Raw genomic sequence first — 14,678 nt, 5'->3', positions numbered from 1 at the left:
TGAACAGTAGCGGAATTCAGTTGTCCACTGATTTTCTATCTAATCCATTTAAGTCTAGAGCTGGTCATAGTTAAATGATCCCAGAATATTAAAAGAATTTCTGAAGGTAAAATTAATAAGAAAGAAATATTGATGGGATGTTTTTAAAACAATTTCAATGCAACTTTTGTGTCTTACCAAGGCTATCCAAAGCTCCCGGAGTTTGTTTCATAACATGATTGGTAGAAGTGCTTTTTATTATGTCAGAAATGTTTCTCTTAGGTCATGATTTAGTAACAAATACGGCATTTTTCTCAAATACTCAACCTTTTCAACAAGGCAAATGTATGCCATTATGTATTGATTTTTTGGTTACATTATTAATAGCTAAAAATGCCTAATAAACAGCATCACAAAAACAAAAGATCAAGTATTAATGGTGGGTACGTTTCCTTAGAATCAAAACATTCAGTGCCAAGGTCGAATTATGTCATTCTAGATGTTTTCATTGGGCAGTGTTGAAGGGGGTTCTGATGCACTGGCCCTTTAAATTGCAAGCACTTTTGAGGAGTGGTAATGAGCCCAGACCACTAGCAGAGGGAAGTGGTGCACCACTTTGGATTGAGAATGCACTGAAAACGTAATTATCACGGCGTCGCACGCAGTCAACAGACTTTTATTCAGACAATCCTGAAGCATAAATTCAAATCACGATCTTTGAGATATGACGAGGATGATGAGGTCGTCACGTGAACAGCCACGAAACGGCTGATGGAGCCATCGTGGCGATTCGGCGTCACTCCAGTGCTTGCATTTCACTAGATTAAAGCCATTCCTAAATGTTGAATTAGCTGATTTTGATGAAACCATTGTTAAATCATTCACTGCCATTGACGATTATAATTGTCAAAAAATCACTATCAAACTATTTCTAGTAGTTTTAAGTTTTTTTTCTTTTGTTAACAAGAGTATAAAAACCTCGATTTTTTTTATTGTACATTTAGAACAGATATAAAATTTGTGATTAATCGTGAGTTAACTAGTGAAGTCATGCGATTAATTACGATTAAACACTTTTATTGCCTGATGCCCCTATTTTTTAATAATCATCTCGTCAAGCAATTTAACATTTTAATTATAATTAATCCCATGACTTCACTAGTTAACTCATGATTAATCACAAATTGTATATCTGTTCTAAATGTACAATAAAAAAAAATGATCTAGGTTTTCATACTCTTGTTAACAAAAGTGGAAAAAATGTTAAACTAATCGAAATAGTTCAAATGAATTTTTGACGTTTATAGCCGTTAATGGCAGTGAATGAGTTACGTTGTTAGAGGTGTTACTAAAGCAAACATTTTTATGTCAAAATCACTGTTTTGATTGATATGTTTGTTTACACAAAAAGTAATTTTTCCGGATTTTGGGCAGTGCAGCTGAATTTCATGAAATTTACCAATCTTCGACTGCTGATTACTAGAGAATGGAAAAGAGTAGATTCCAACTTTTCTTCTGGCGAAACAAGAGAGTCTATTGTTTGATTTGGTGGATTTGATGTAAAAACAAATCCTTCAACAGAATATTCTGTGGGTGTGAAAAAAAATCTGTCCAAATGATGGGAAATTGCTGGCACTTAGTTTGTGATAAGTGCAAATGGCTGCCATTTATTGACTTAAAGAGGAAGGGAAAATTGATCAAGTGCTGAAAGAGCTCCTTCTGGTGCCTGAAACAACACGTTTAACTTTTGAGAGGCGTCCAGATGTTCCGACTGCCCTCGTTCAGTCATTCGTTGAGTCACTTTCGAGACGGAATATGGAAGGTGTCTTTTAAACAAGCCAGCGACCGCTTGCCGTTGTGTCATAATTGCATCCGTAATTTATCGGACGCGCCGCCCGCATGTTTTGTCGGCTTATCTGATCCGCTCAGCTGGAAATTGTTCAGCAGCTCTCTTTTCCCACCTCCCTTCGTCCCCTATGATTGCTTTTGTGTGAGGCCGGCCTACGATAGACACAACAAGCCACCAGGCTACTCACAATGTGCCGAATCCACCGCGTTGCTCTGTGGGAGGAATGGAAGCACGAGAGCGAATTTTCCACACGGCGCGCGTTCCCATTTTAAGCTTTCTATGCCTTTAGACACCCACATAGTCATAAAAAAAAAAAAAGCGCCGTCATTATCATATTCTCTTAAGTGTGTAATTAGACGATCCCCAAGCAGGCTTTGTACTATTGTACACATATCTGCTCGCCGCACACGCTTATCTCGACGAGACCGCCGCCATACCACCCAACGCTTTGCAGCATTTAATCTCTTTCGTTTGAGTTTTTGACAACAGGCCAATTAAATGGCGCTTCCTGCGAGCGCGTTACCTCTCGCGAGTGTCGAAAACCTAATTGCTTCAGCGGCGGGTCAGGAATGGAGAAAAGCGGCGAGGACTGCACGTGGTCACAGCAGCACTAAATGTTGTGAAGTCTCCGGCTATGTTTAGCGCTCACATGACAGCTTGTCTCCGAGTCTGGAAGCTTCCAATTTTGCATCATTTGCTTTCAATCTTGTCCATATAAGAGACGAGGCCAAAAGCTCACTACTTTTGCTCCTGTCCTCTTTCGCCGCCTTCAGCACTGCACAGCTCCCGTGAAGTGTAATTAGTAGAAAGAGAGAGAGAGAGAGTTATTTTTGGGCTCTTTTGAAAAGCTTCCATCCATCCATCTGTCTTCTACCACTTATCCTGTCCAGGGGCCTGACATTGGCCAAGAATCAGGGTACGTCCTAGATGTGGCCCCAGTTAAGCGCAGGGCACATAGAAACAAACAACCATTCACATTCTCAGCAATCAATGATTTAGAGTCACCATTTAACCATGTGTAATGTACATTCATACATGCAAAAAAAAAAAAAAACACGCAAGCACAGCGAGAATTTGCAGAATCAACAGTGACACTTAAACCAACAAGGAAAAAAGTAATGAAATGAGGAATATACGATTTAAATTAAGATAAATGATCTACCAATAGAACAGGATTTTGTTTTTAACAAGTACACATCTAGCCTCAAAACCTTCCACAGATGTCTTGAAATTTCTCATTTGTAGCACGTCCGCCTTGTATTTTGGAGGTGGTGCAGTAAGAGACGTCGTTAAATCCAGGGAGCAGACTCTGAATTTATTCTGGAATCCAGAATCCGCAAGTGTCTCTCTATGAGCAGGTCATGACCCAGAATTGCCTCAAAATCAACAGGAAGTGCCCCACGAGCAACAGGAAGTGCTCCAAAATCAACAGGAAATGACATAGAATTGTCCCCAAATTGAACAGGAAGTGTTCCAAACTTTTTGAAAATAAAAACACATATTATTTTCCATAATTTTTCAGTGATTCAAATCATTCCTACTTTAAACTATTCAACAAATGTGCCAATCCGGATTTGTAAGAGTCACCGGTGAAATTCAAAATTTCTTCAGGATTTTTTTTTTTTTATGCATTTCCCACACCGATAAATTATGCAAATAATCTACTCTATAGATCAAATATTCACAATCGTAAGACTTTATGTATATTATAGTGCAATCCACGCATTAAGTCAGACAATGACTAGCTAATTTTACGTTTTTCCAGAACTCGGACTCGCACCAAAAATCCGCATTCGCTGTTTGTATTGACAGCCATAGAATGGCCGCATCATTTTGAATGGGTTACTCAATCGTAGATGTATCTTTTAAAAAATGTGTTATGCTTAGTAAAGCAGATCAAAGGATGCCTGCTTGCTTTGTCTTCTTCTGTTGTCATCTGGGTTCTTGTTCAACTTTATTGACTATATAGTCCTTCCAACTGCGGAATATTCTGGACCGTTGCTATTTTCTTGAATGGTCACCAGGCGGTTGCAGGGCAATTCCATTTTTAACTCTTTGACTGCCAGACGTTTTCAGAAAAGAGATGCCGTGGGTGCCAGCCGATTTAAGCATTTTGACTGATCTTTCAAGGTCCACAGAAAATTATGTGTTTGGACTATGGAAACACACAAACTACCAAATGAAAGATTAAACTCTCATCTTTCATCAGAAAAAAAAAGTTTGTTTCTACCTTATTCCGTTTTTCAGTAATCAACAATAGAAAATGGTTAGTTTCACCTCTGTTTTGAAACAAACGTCTTTTAACGTCTTTGGCACTCCTCCATAGGATTTTACTAAACGTTATTTAACGTTTTTGGCAGTCAAAGAGTTAAGTGTCCACAGCAGTTAAGTAAATATTTAGAAAAAAAAAAATAAGCTGCTCCCCACTCTTTTTTTTTTCTTTTCTTTTTTAATAACCTCGAGTTCATAACTTCATCTGACTTTCCTCCTCGACCTTCTTATTGCTTACACAGTGGACTGAAGTCTTGCTTTGCTTTTTAAGTACTATTCTGCTTTAAACAACACTTCCAATCCCTTCCAGCTGACTGTTGTACATACAGCAAGTTGCATACAGCACGTGAGGGATGTTGCGCATCCACTCCAGCACAATCAAACCCTTTTTTTGTGATCACAGAGCAGATTGCCTTTGCCGGTGCAATGTTAGGCCACATAAATGCTTCCAAATTATTCACCTCAACTGATGGACTTAAAGGTCTTATTTCCAATTCACCATCCCGCTCGGTCGTGCACACACACACACAAGGAGATTGCCGCCAGTGTGTGTGACTCAGCTGGCTCTCAAATTACGAGGGGTGGAAAAGAATTCGCTCTCCGGGAGAGAGTGAGAGAAAGAGAGAGAGAGACGTTTAGAAGCGGGAAGAGAGAAAAAAAAAACGGAATTTGAAAATGAGAAAACGCCACGCGTTCGCCCAAAGGGCGGGCGGAATATTTCTGTGCCGAGCGGGAGTCAACTGTGCAATCAATTCAGCCGCTCAGAAACTTTGCCAAAGTTGGCAAAAGGGAGAATAGACAGATGGGCAATTTTGACATTGAAGCGATTAGGCTTTTATCCCCCACTCCCCCCCCCCCCCACCTTTCGCCATCTTTGCCTCTTTAAGCAGCATCATACATCTGGCCTTCTCTCCTTGGCCTTTACACACGCCGCCCGCTTCATCTTTCCTCATCAATAGCTTCAGCTCCATCATTGGAATTAGTGACAACGGTGGGCTGCCTCACTGGCAACGGAGCCGTGCATAGGATTGATCTGCGAAAGCGAACCTGACCCCCACCAACCCCATTGTTCATTTTTCTCCCCTCCAGCTGTTTACCAACACCCCCCGCCCCCTCCCTCACCCTTCATGCATTTTCAAGAGTAAACACTCTTCTGTGGCAGACAATCTTGCTGCTCTCTCTTCTCCTTGCCTCGTGCCCCTCCGCCCTCGTCTCCATCTGCTCCATCTTTATTGCTCTTCCTCCCTTCGCTATCTGCGTCTTCCTCGTCTCTTTCATACACAGACCCCACCCAGCAGTCGTCCTTACTCCCTCCCACCCCTCTGTCTGCCAGCTATGTAGGCTACCTCCATGGAGACCTGAATGGTGCTTCTTTCTTTCTTTCTTTCTTTTTTTTTTTTTAATTCACACTCACCTAACCTCTGCTTTTTTTTCCTCTCACTGCATTTTTCTTTGTCCCCAAAAGCCCCCCGACCCCTCACCTACCCCCTTTTGCAGCATCACTCATCCCCTGAATGCTTCCGCAGTCATAGAGCGTAGCGCGGCTGTTTGCGAATCAGGACACATCTCACCAACAGATGCCTGAGATCAGGTGGAGGCTGCACGGCTGCTATGTGTGAGAGTGGACGCATATGTGCCCCGCCTCCATAATAGGATCTCGGTGTCTTGTGACTCAGGTGAATTTACGCTTAGATCCCAAAAGTATGGGGATCATTACACCGTTGCCGCCAACATAATGGAGTTGAAACAATTGAAGACGTCTCATAAATGTGACATTTAGAAACATTTTTTTTCGGGTGGGGGGATAATCACGATTATTTTAGTTGATATTGAAATCATGATTTCTAAACACGGTTGTTCATTGATTTCAAAATTCAAATTCTACCAAATTCAAGTTTAAATATAACTTTCCGTTGAGTGTTAACTTAGCATTAACTCATTTGCTCCCAAAAATGTATCAATATGTTTTAAATGTTTTAAGTGTCCCAAAGACATATTTATACGTTTTTATGTTGTTGTTGTTTTTTTAATATATGCTGCAGCATGCAGAAGGCTTTGATGCAGCCTCTGAACTGCAGAGAATGGGCAAAACTATGGTAGTAATTACAAAAACGGCCAGCAGGTGGCAGCAGAGTATAAGAGATCAACCAGGGCCCTGTTGCAAACAAGCTCATTGACCCACAGTTCTAAACAGATTTGTGATTAATGATAAAACGTAGCTATATTCTAATGCTAATTGCTGCAAAACGGAAACAGATAGAAAAATACTTTTTTTTTTCTGATGAAAGAAGAGACTCTAATCTTTCTTTTGGTAGGTTCCCATGTTTTTATAGCAATAGAACACAATATTCTGTGGGCCTAGCAAAATCCGTCAAAATCAAGTAAAACAGTCAGGAGTGAAAGGGGGTTGCTTCAGTTAAAATGGCTGCGCGCGAATGAGTTAGGCAAGGCAATTCTTGTTATTTTGTTGTGCGCTTAGTTTTGCAATAAACTCCAATTGTGGTGTCAATAAAAATCTTAAAAATCATGTTTAGGGTAGGCAGAAGAACTTTCATCACGTTAATTATTTTTCTCATATTATAATGTTTTTATGATCGTGGGGCAGCATGGCTCAGTTGTAGAATGGTCGTCTCCCATCCGTGAGGTTGTGGGTTCGATCCTCACCCCTGGTGACCATATCGAAGTGTCCTTGAGCAAGACACTGAACCCCGATTTGCCGCCAGTTGTTCACCATTAAATTTTGATTCATTGCCCAACCCTAGTCTTCCATGTTCAATATGAACATTTTCTGAAAACTTCAAAAGTATCTGAAGAAATCATTTAATGGCTTGATTTTCGTCACATGTGCACTTGTATTACAGAACATCCCGCGCAAATCCTGGTACGTTTTGGATCCTGACCTTTTTCCACATTTTGTCATCCCATCATTGGCATTCAAGTTGACCTTTCTTTCGTCTGTCCGACGAATCTGATTCCACAACATTTCATTGATTGGAATCCACGGCCCACAAGCGTTATATTTCAACAACCACAAACAATGTTCCAGATTGTAACTAGTGTTTATGTGGTGGCACGACTAAAGGAGGGAAAACAAAAGGATGCAGAACTCTTTATTTTTAATTAACCGGAATGAAAACGTAAGCAGCACATTCATGTCAATGCCGATACATTGTCCATGGCTGGCTGTATTTTGTTTTTATTTTGTTCTACAGTTTATGTAAAGATGATTTTAAACCAGTCCATCCACTTTTCACTCGTTTAATTGTTCACAGTAGTTATGAGCTCATAACGAAAAATATTGGTATCATCTGGAAAAATAACACAATTTAGTCCTTGTGATTGTTAAAGATGTCATTGATATACAAATGAAAGAGTTTTGGCCCTAGCTCGGAACCCTGGGGGATCCCACAAGAAATATTAAGTTTATTGAATGTCTACTGCCCCATTTTGACATATTGCACTCTATCCTTTTGACGACTATTTAACTACTGTCCAGCAGCAACTCCTCAAATTCCATATTTTTCAAATGTATTGAGTAGGATTAATTGTCAAAAGCTTTTTTGAGATCAACACAAACACCAACCACATTTTTGGGGGAAGTCAGTTGCATTTGTAATTTCTTCTATCGCTTTGATTATTGCCATTGAGGTAGTTGTTTGTGTTCTGAAACCGTACTGACCATTTATTAGAAACTTCTCAAGTGAAAATTGAGGCAATAGAGAAATTGGTCTATAGTTAGTCAAACTTGTGATTGACATTTTACACTTGAATCCTATCATTGTTTTTATTTCAATCCCATTGTGACAAATGACTAAATACTTTCACTATGAGTTTCCATCTGGTTGATTTGTGGGAATTTGTGTGCCTTCTTCCCTCCCACAGGTGGGTGCAGATTGCCTGTCCTCGGCTATCCATCGATTGGGGTTCGGCCTTCTCCAAACCGCTGCTGTCCCCCTATGAGGTAAATGACCCACTCAACTCTTGCCGTCCACTTGTACGGCGCGGTTCTATAAACGCCCACACGACGCCACTAACGGATGCCTACTTGTGTGCAGCGTTATAGCAGCTACATTGTGAAGGGTGGCAACAGTGTTTTGAAATGCTGAATTTGCGGCAAGCGGCGGAGGAGCTCCCCCTACAGGCTCCCTGAACGCATAGCAGCCGCCCCTCCTTGCTGCTCAGCCGATAGAGCGAGAGGTCCTCAACAAGATCCATTTCAAAGCCTGCTGCTGCTGGATTAGAGAACCCCCCACCCCAAAAAAAAAAAGAATGTGGATTGTGATGGCTTTGGGTTTTGTGGCGGCGGTTTGGTAACGTGAGCTATTAATTCATTCAGACATTCTTGTGAAATGTCTCTGAGGGACTCGCCGCTTTGAATAGAAAATGCTTATTGTTTTTGTTTGGTTATACAGTAAAGTGTTTTTCCTCACAAGCTCCTTTTTGTGTGGCGCTCTCCCTTGCAGCCATTTTTTTTTAAAAACATCTGCATCCAGATCATTTGAGCTGTAAGGAACGCATCCCCTCTCTCGGCAGTGAGTGCTTTTACATGTGCTGTGGCATTTAGAGAGAAGATGACAGCGGCGGCGGGAGGGAAAGGAGCTGAGAGGGCGGAGTGAGCCCAGGGAAGAGGGGCTGGTGGGGCGGGGGCACTTATTTTCAGGGCCTCTCATGTTATATTTATAGTCAATAAGACGCACTCGGCTCTCTTGTCGGAGTGGGGATTAGCGGCGCAAGCCAGCATGCGCAGAAAGGAGGCGGGGATGGAGAGGCGGGCTGCCAAAATAAGGACAGAGAAGAAGAGCGGGGAGCATAAAAACGTGAGATGGTGAAAAATTCGTCCTTTCAGTTGAGTTGAGTGTGTAGATTCTTCTTCATGTAAAGTCGAAAACTGACTTGCTGTCATTCAAATAAATCAGGCTCCTGTTTTGACATAAAAATGGCACCTGATCGAGAGAAGACCTCCGCCAAGGCCAAACAAACCTCGCTTCAGTGCAGGATTGTTCACCTTCGTTGGGTTGCTGCCCGATGGCAATCGGGTATATCACATTTCAGGAGCCATAGGAACATTTTTGGACGGAGAAATATTGCAAAACAAAAACACACACACCACAAACCAGCATCAAAAATTCAAATTTGTATTTTAACAATTTGGTGGGCTCACTCACAGCTGCTCTGTAATATTGCATGCTCAACTTTTTTCTTTTTTTTTTATGGAGTACTTTAACTTTTCAAACCACCTATGAATGTTTGAGGGAGGACTGGCTGACATGCATGGATTACAAATACAATGCAGCAAATACAATGGAACTGGCAAGGGCCCTAAAATTGAACCCTGTGGAACACCATGCAGCAATAACATAACTCTGTGACTGTTAACATTTCTAAAAGATAAACAATTAGTTACAAATATTAATAACAAGTCAAATTTAAAATAAAAAAGAGCAACATTTCTTCTGCAGCCGCTCCTGTGTTGCATTTTGCCATGCAGCCACCGACAACTTTGTGACAATCTCACCTGTTCCAAGCTCACTTTTTTGACACCTGTCTCATCTGTACTGTCAGTCTCTCTTCTTACCCGCACATCAAAACACTCTGAAAAATTCACTTTTGCTGGAGAGAAGCCATCAAATCCCAAACCTTTGCGGTCTCTCGTTGATTTTTTTCCACTCTCCAACCTTCCCTCAGGCGGCCGTGGCCCTCAAGGAAACGACCTGGAAGGCGGTCTACCCCATGGACTTCTATTCCAATCAGAGCCTGGGGCCTTGGACCCCCAACCACCCGCTCAACCAGCCTGCTCGGCCCCCTCGCGCACAAGCCCGGGTGAGGCAGAGGCGGGATATCTTCATATACGCGTGGCCATACTGACACCTAGTGGCGATTGCGCCACGACCTTGAATTCCACAGGCTGCAACAAATCTCCTCATTTGGAAAACTGTGATTCCGTCTTGATTTCACGTGATTTATTATTTCAGGTTGGCGCTCCAGCTGCGTCCCTGCAGGAAGCCAAAACGCAGTGTACCGCCCCCTGCAGCTGCCAAGGGGAATGACAGAGTGACGGCGCAACAAAGCGGGTATACACTTAAGGCAAACCTGCCAGAAAGAATCCCCTCACCTTTTCCAGCAAATCACGTCGCAGCATTCGGAACGCATGTGCGCGCACTTGAGGTAATCGCTTGTACGTCCTCATGCATGTTCATGAGTTCCTTTTGGAAAAGCTGCCGGGTTTTTTGCCCGCAAATGTAATGTTAGAGATGCCTTTGGGGAGCGTGCGGAGGAAAACGAAAGAGAGACAATGGCCCAGCTTGCCGTTACAGGGGGCGACGTTGCTCGGGTGCGACCTATTTGACCTTGATTTAAACGCCGTACGTCGCAGCGTGCTTGGAACACTTTAATACTGCTGAATAGATCCGTCACAACAACATTGTATTCCTTACTTTTAAGCCACTTTTCAACACAATAAATGAGAAAAAAAAAAAAGTGATTATTTCTGTTTGAGTTTTTGCCAGCTTCGTCTGGAGCGAGAATATCCGCCAGTCACGACTGCTCTCCGTCCTCATTATTTATTGATGGTGGATTCTGTCGATAAATAAATAAATAAATATGTCAAAACACAAATTTTGCTGCAGGAAAAGCCGACTGTCCTCCGCACAACCTGAGAACTCCTCATCCCCCCCCTCCCCCCGCATCCCTCATGGGTGGGGCTTAAGTGTTAACGCCCAAAAAATCCAACACTTTTCTCATCACTGCGTCTCCTTGGCAACACGTCCGTCCTCTTCGTCATGTGTCTCACGTTCAGGCTATGGGCGGACGCACGGCAGCTAAAAAGAAATAATCGGCCTCGCAAAGACCTTAATGTTTGTTTTTGCAGGTTTTTTCCCCCATCAGGGGAAAGCAAGATCATTTAATTAAGGGCCTTGCCTAAAACGGAAGTGTGGCTCTTTTGATTTCATCTTCAACTCTGAAGACAGGATCAGAAAGGAATTTTTCCCAAAGCTGACTAAAGAGACATTTTGTTTGAAAGTTTTAAACAGGAATAACAAAATTTTCTGAACAGCAAAGACCTAAAAGTTGATTCTTCTTCCTTAACGACATAATGTATTGTGCAATTTTCCCCATCATTTCAAATGTTTTTATTTTGTACTTTCTTTAGGTGGATGCAATTCTGATATTTGACTGTATGACATTCCGATAATCGATTCATCAGTCGAACAATTTTTAAAACGTTTTTTTTGGTCCCTTAATACTTACAACAAAAATATGACTTACAGGCAGATCATTTGACTGCTTTACACCGTTTTTTTTATTTTTATGTTTTTACTTAAAGCAGAGAGAGAAATCGGCCAAAATCTGCCTTTTGGGGGGTGGGGGGGCACAGGGGATTACGAATGTAATTAGGTATGTCTTATGGTATTAAAAAATAAATTAAAACTGGCAAAGGAAAATCTGCCATTTTTTTTGTTGTTTTGTTGCCGGGGGGGGGTTCCAGCGTTTTTTTTTTAAGACACTTTTGAATGGGCTAATATTGTCCGATTAATCAGTCGTGCTTTGAGTTGCGCGTGCCTGTGACATGCTTTTGCCCAAATATCCTAAGGATCAAAATTTACAGCACACTTTCCACACCCTGTTTCTTGACTTGCTGAATTTAGCCCCATTTAGTGTTGGGCCAATGTTGAGTCTGTCTTTGGTTGCCAGGGCAGCCGGGGGTGGAAAGCCCAACAGTTTGTGTACAAGCTAAAAAAAAAATGTCCTCTTTAAATCAAGAATTTATGTATTTTGCTCTTATTGTATTTTACTGTTGGCATAGTTTGCTTGCGCTTTAGCAATGTCAAATGAAAAACCTGCTAAAACTATTTTTCTTTTTTTCCACTTTTGTTAAGTTTCATTGAGCCAAATATCTCAAAAAAGGATGTTGATGATATATAGAGTGTTGCCAATACACTTGCATGATAGAATCATCAAACCCCCTTTTTTTTTTACCCAATTATTTAAAATCTTCCCTTTCAAGATGTTAAAAATGGCTGCGTGTATCCCGTTTGTGTTCAACTGCATCACCAAGCGTGACCACCAGGTGGTAATGTTGGCATAGTTTATTTACAACGATGTGAGTCACCCCTCTCTCGGGAGAGGCCTTGTTGTCAAATCCTCCTACCCATTTTTGTTACTTGCTCGCTATTAATGAATAAATTTGTCACCGCAATAAATATTTGAAGCGGTCCGTGCATGGGATCTGTTTGGCAGGAGTTGCACGTGACTCAGGAAGTGCGTTCTGTCCTCTCGTATCTTGATTACATTTAAAGACGCTCAATGGGTTGCGTGTGAACTGTCGGGACACTTCGTAGGTGGGTGACAAACCGCAGTGAGAGAAAATACATGTGGGAGGAGAATCGATGTGGCGGCGCCGCCCCGGCAGGCTGTTGAGTTTGTTGTGACAAGAATGATGACAATCAGTGTCTGGTGCGAATGTACATCTTTGTCAGGTATTTATGAGCTGCATAGCGTCTTTGGCGATGACATTCCTGTGAGATTTGCACTGTTATGTCAGTTTGGTTTTGGTTTTCATGAATGCAGTTTCACAACGTGGCAATATAATGAAAATGTATTTCTCAATTTTCTATATGGAGACATGCTTGAGCAATGTATGCAATGTGTGTACAATCAAAGTTTACACTGTTTACTATTCTTATAATTAAAAAAAGCATCTAAATGAAGTTAAAGTACAGTATAAAGCTAATTTTAGTATACTGGTTATGCTAAATGCACATAAACCTTTTCAACAGAACTATTGTAATTAACAATAAAAATTGAATCAAACGAATTGAAAGCACTAAATAAATAATCTCCATTATTTTAAATACTGATAACTCAATAGCTACGTTAACATAATTAAATAAATAAAAATATAAACTTTTTTTTTCTTCTTTTTTTTTTAACTACAACACATTAAACTGAATCATTCTGGTTAATAATAAAAAGGCATCTAGACAGAGTGAAAAGGTTTTGGTCAAAAGCCAAATCTAATGCGGCTGTTATGCTAAATGCTAATAAGTTAGCAGCTAAATTACATCATGTCTTGAAATTATCATATGATATGCAGTTTAAAGCAGTACATATCTTTGTTAATATAACCCATTAAACTGAATTATTCTAATTAGTAATGAATATATATCGAAGTTGAGTGAAGTTTAAAAAAAAAAAAACAGTTAACAGGTGAATTACATCATGCCTTAAAAAATATGACCGCAGTGAATTTGTATTTGTTGAAAAGTACAACCCATTTATCCAAAGTATTCTATGTGATAAATGGTCATCTCAACGGGTGAAAAAGTTCTGGTCAAGAGCCAAAAAGTACTGAACCAACGGCGCTAAATGCTAACAAGTGAGCCGCTCAATAACAGCCTTCAAGCGTTCTTCATCCGACACAATTGAAAGCTGCAAACTTGTATTTGTTGACATGTACAACCAATTCAACAAAAGTATGCCTAATTCTATGCTAATTGTTGCCATATATTGAAATAAATCATTTCGGACATTTTGAGTGTACTTCCAAAAACACTCGATGTTGACGTTAGCATTAGCATCTGTGTTAACGCAGATGCTAATGTATTATCCTGGCTGGCTCGCCAATATTCTAGACCCCTGAAATCGTCGGCCCCGAGTGGGCTTACGCGCTTCTCCTTTATTACAAACCGGGTGTTCATCGATTTGAAGGCGTTATTTCAAGGTGCGAATATTGGGTGCCGATGCATGAAGCTTGAAAAAGACTCTAATGACCAATCCTGTGTAGGAGCTCACTTTGTCCCTGATGCTTTGGACCACAACCCCCCCCCCCCCCCCCCCCCCGACACACACACACTTAAATAAGCTGCACAGTGCCGTCCCACTCCTTCCACAGCCCGCTGTCCCTAATTTCCCTCTCCATGACCCACTTTCACCATTCTAAGGGAAAAAAAAGGAAGTGAAAAAAAAAAGCTTGTGTATTCCATTGCTTGAACGGTCACATGATTGCGATGCCCTTTGAGGGGTGATTGTTGTTGCTTTCTGTATCCCTTGTGATCCTCCAGGAACAAGTGGCGTTGTTGTTATGACAAATAATGCTGATTTAGAAGAACTCCCATTAGTCGGCTGAGTCATTTTTTAAAAAGGCTGAAGGGAGGGGAGGGGGGAGGGGGGGCAAACAACAGTAAGATAGCGAGGAGGAAATGTGACTCATTGGTGACTAATGGATGCTGCTGCCCACTGCAAGTAAAGCCGGAGCAACATCTCACGCTCCAAGATGTCTTGGCTCGCTGTGTGACTGGCTTGAAGGACGTCAGATCCGGAGGGTTTTTTTTCTTCTTCTATATTTCCGTTTCTTATGACAGTGTTTGCTAACGAATGCGGAGGCCTATTTGAAATTGAATTGAAATTTGAAGGACTTTAACCATTAGTGACAAGTATCCAACATCCTGTTTTTAAGTGACATTTTCCAAACTCTTGGTGACTTTTTAGTAGGGATTATCGGCCGGTGCTGATATTTGGCATTTTGAAAAAATACCGGCATCAGCCTTTCTACGAGTCTGAAAGCCGATAAAGCTGGTAT

The 14,678-nt window shown here is 41.2% G+C and overlaps 1 protein-coding gene across 4 annotated transcripts in view; it reads left to right on the top strand.

The window, feature by feature from the left end:
- dph1 (diphthamide biosynthesis 1) overlaps window positions 1–11,346 on the top strand; it is a 241,276-nt gene extending 229,930 nt beyond the window's left edge. For 2 of the 4 annotated variants that reach the window (XM_077566298.1, XM_077566299.1), the window contains exons 16-18: window positions 7,982–8,060; window positions 9,785–9,919; window positions 10,072–11,346. In XM_077566298.1, coding sequence (XP_077422424.1) covers window positions 7,982–8,060; window positions 9,785–9,919; window positions 10,072–10,146 — 289 coding nt within the window. In that variant the 3' untranslated portion in view covers window positions 10,147–11,346. The remainder of the gene's footprint in view (window positions 1–7,981; window positions 8,061–9,784; window positions 9,920–10,071) is intronic. The other 2 variants (XM_077566302.1, XM_077566300.1) reach the window with 2 other exon arrangements.
- Window positions 11,347–14,678: the final 3,332 nt, after the last annotated feature.

The sequence above is a fragment of the Vanacampus margaritifer genome, chromosome 5, assembly GCF_051991255.1.
Source record: "Vanacampus margaritifer isolate UIUO_Vmar chromosome 5, RoL_Vmar_1.0, whole genome shotgun sequence".
NCBI classification, from domain to species: domain Eukaryota; kingdom Metazoa; phylum Chordata; class Actinopteri; order Syngnathiformes; family Syngnathidae; genus Vanacampus; species Vanacampus margaritifer.
Note: the sequence above shows the minus strand (reverse complement) of the source record. Positions and strands in the feature narration are given on the sequence as shown.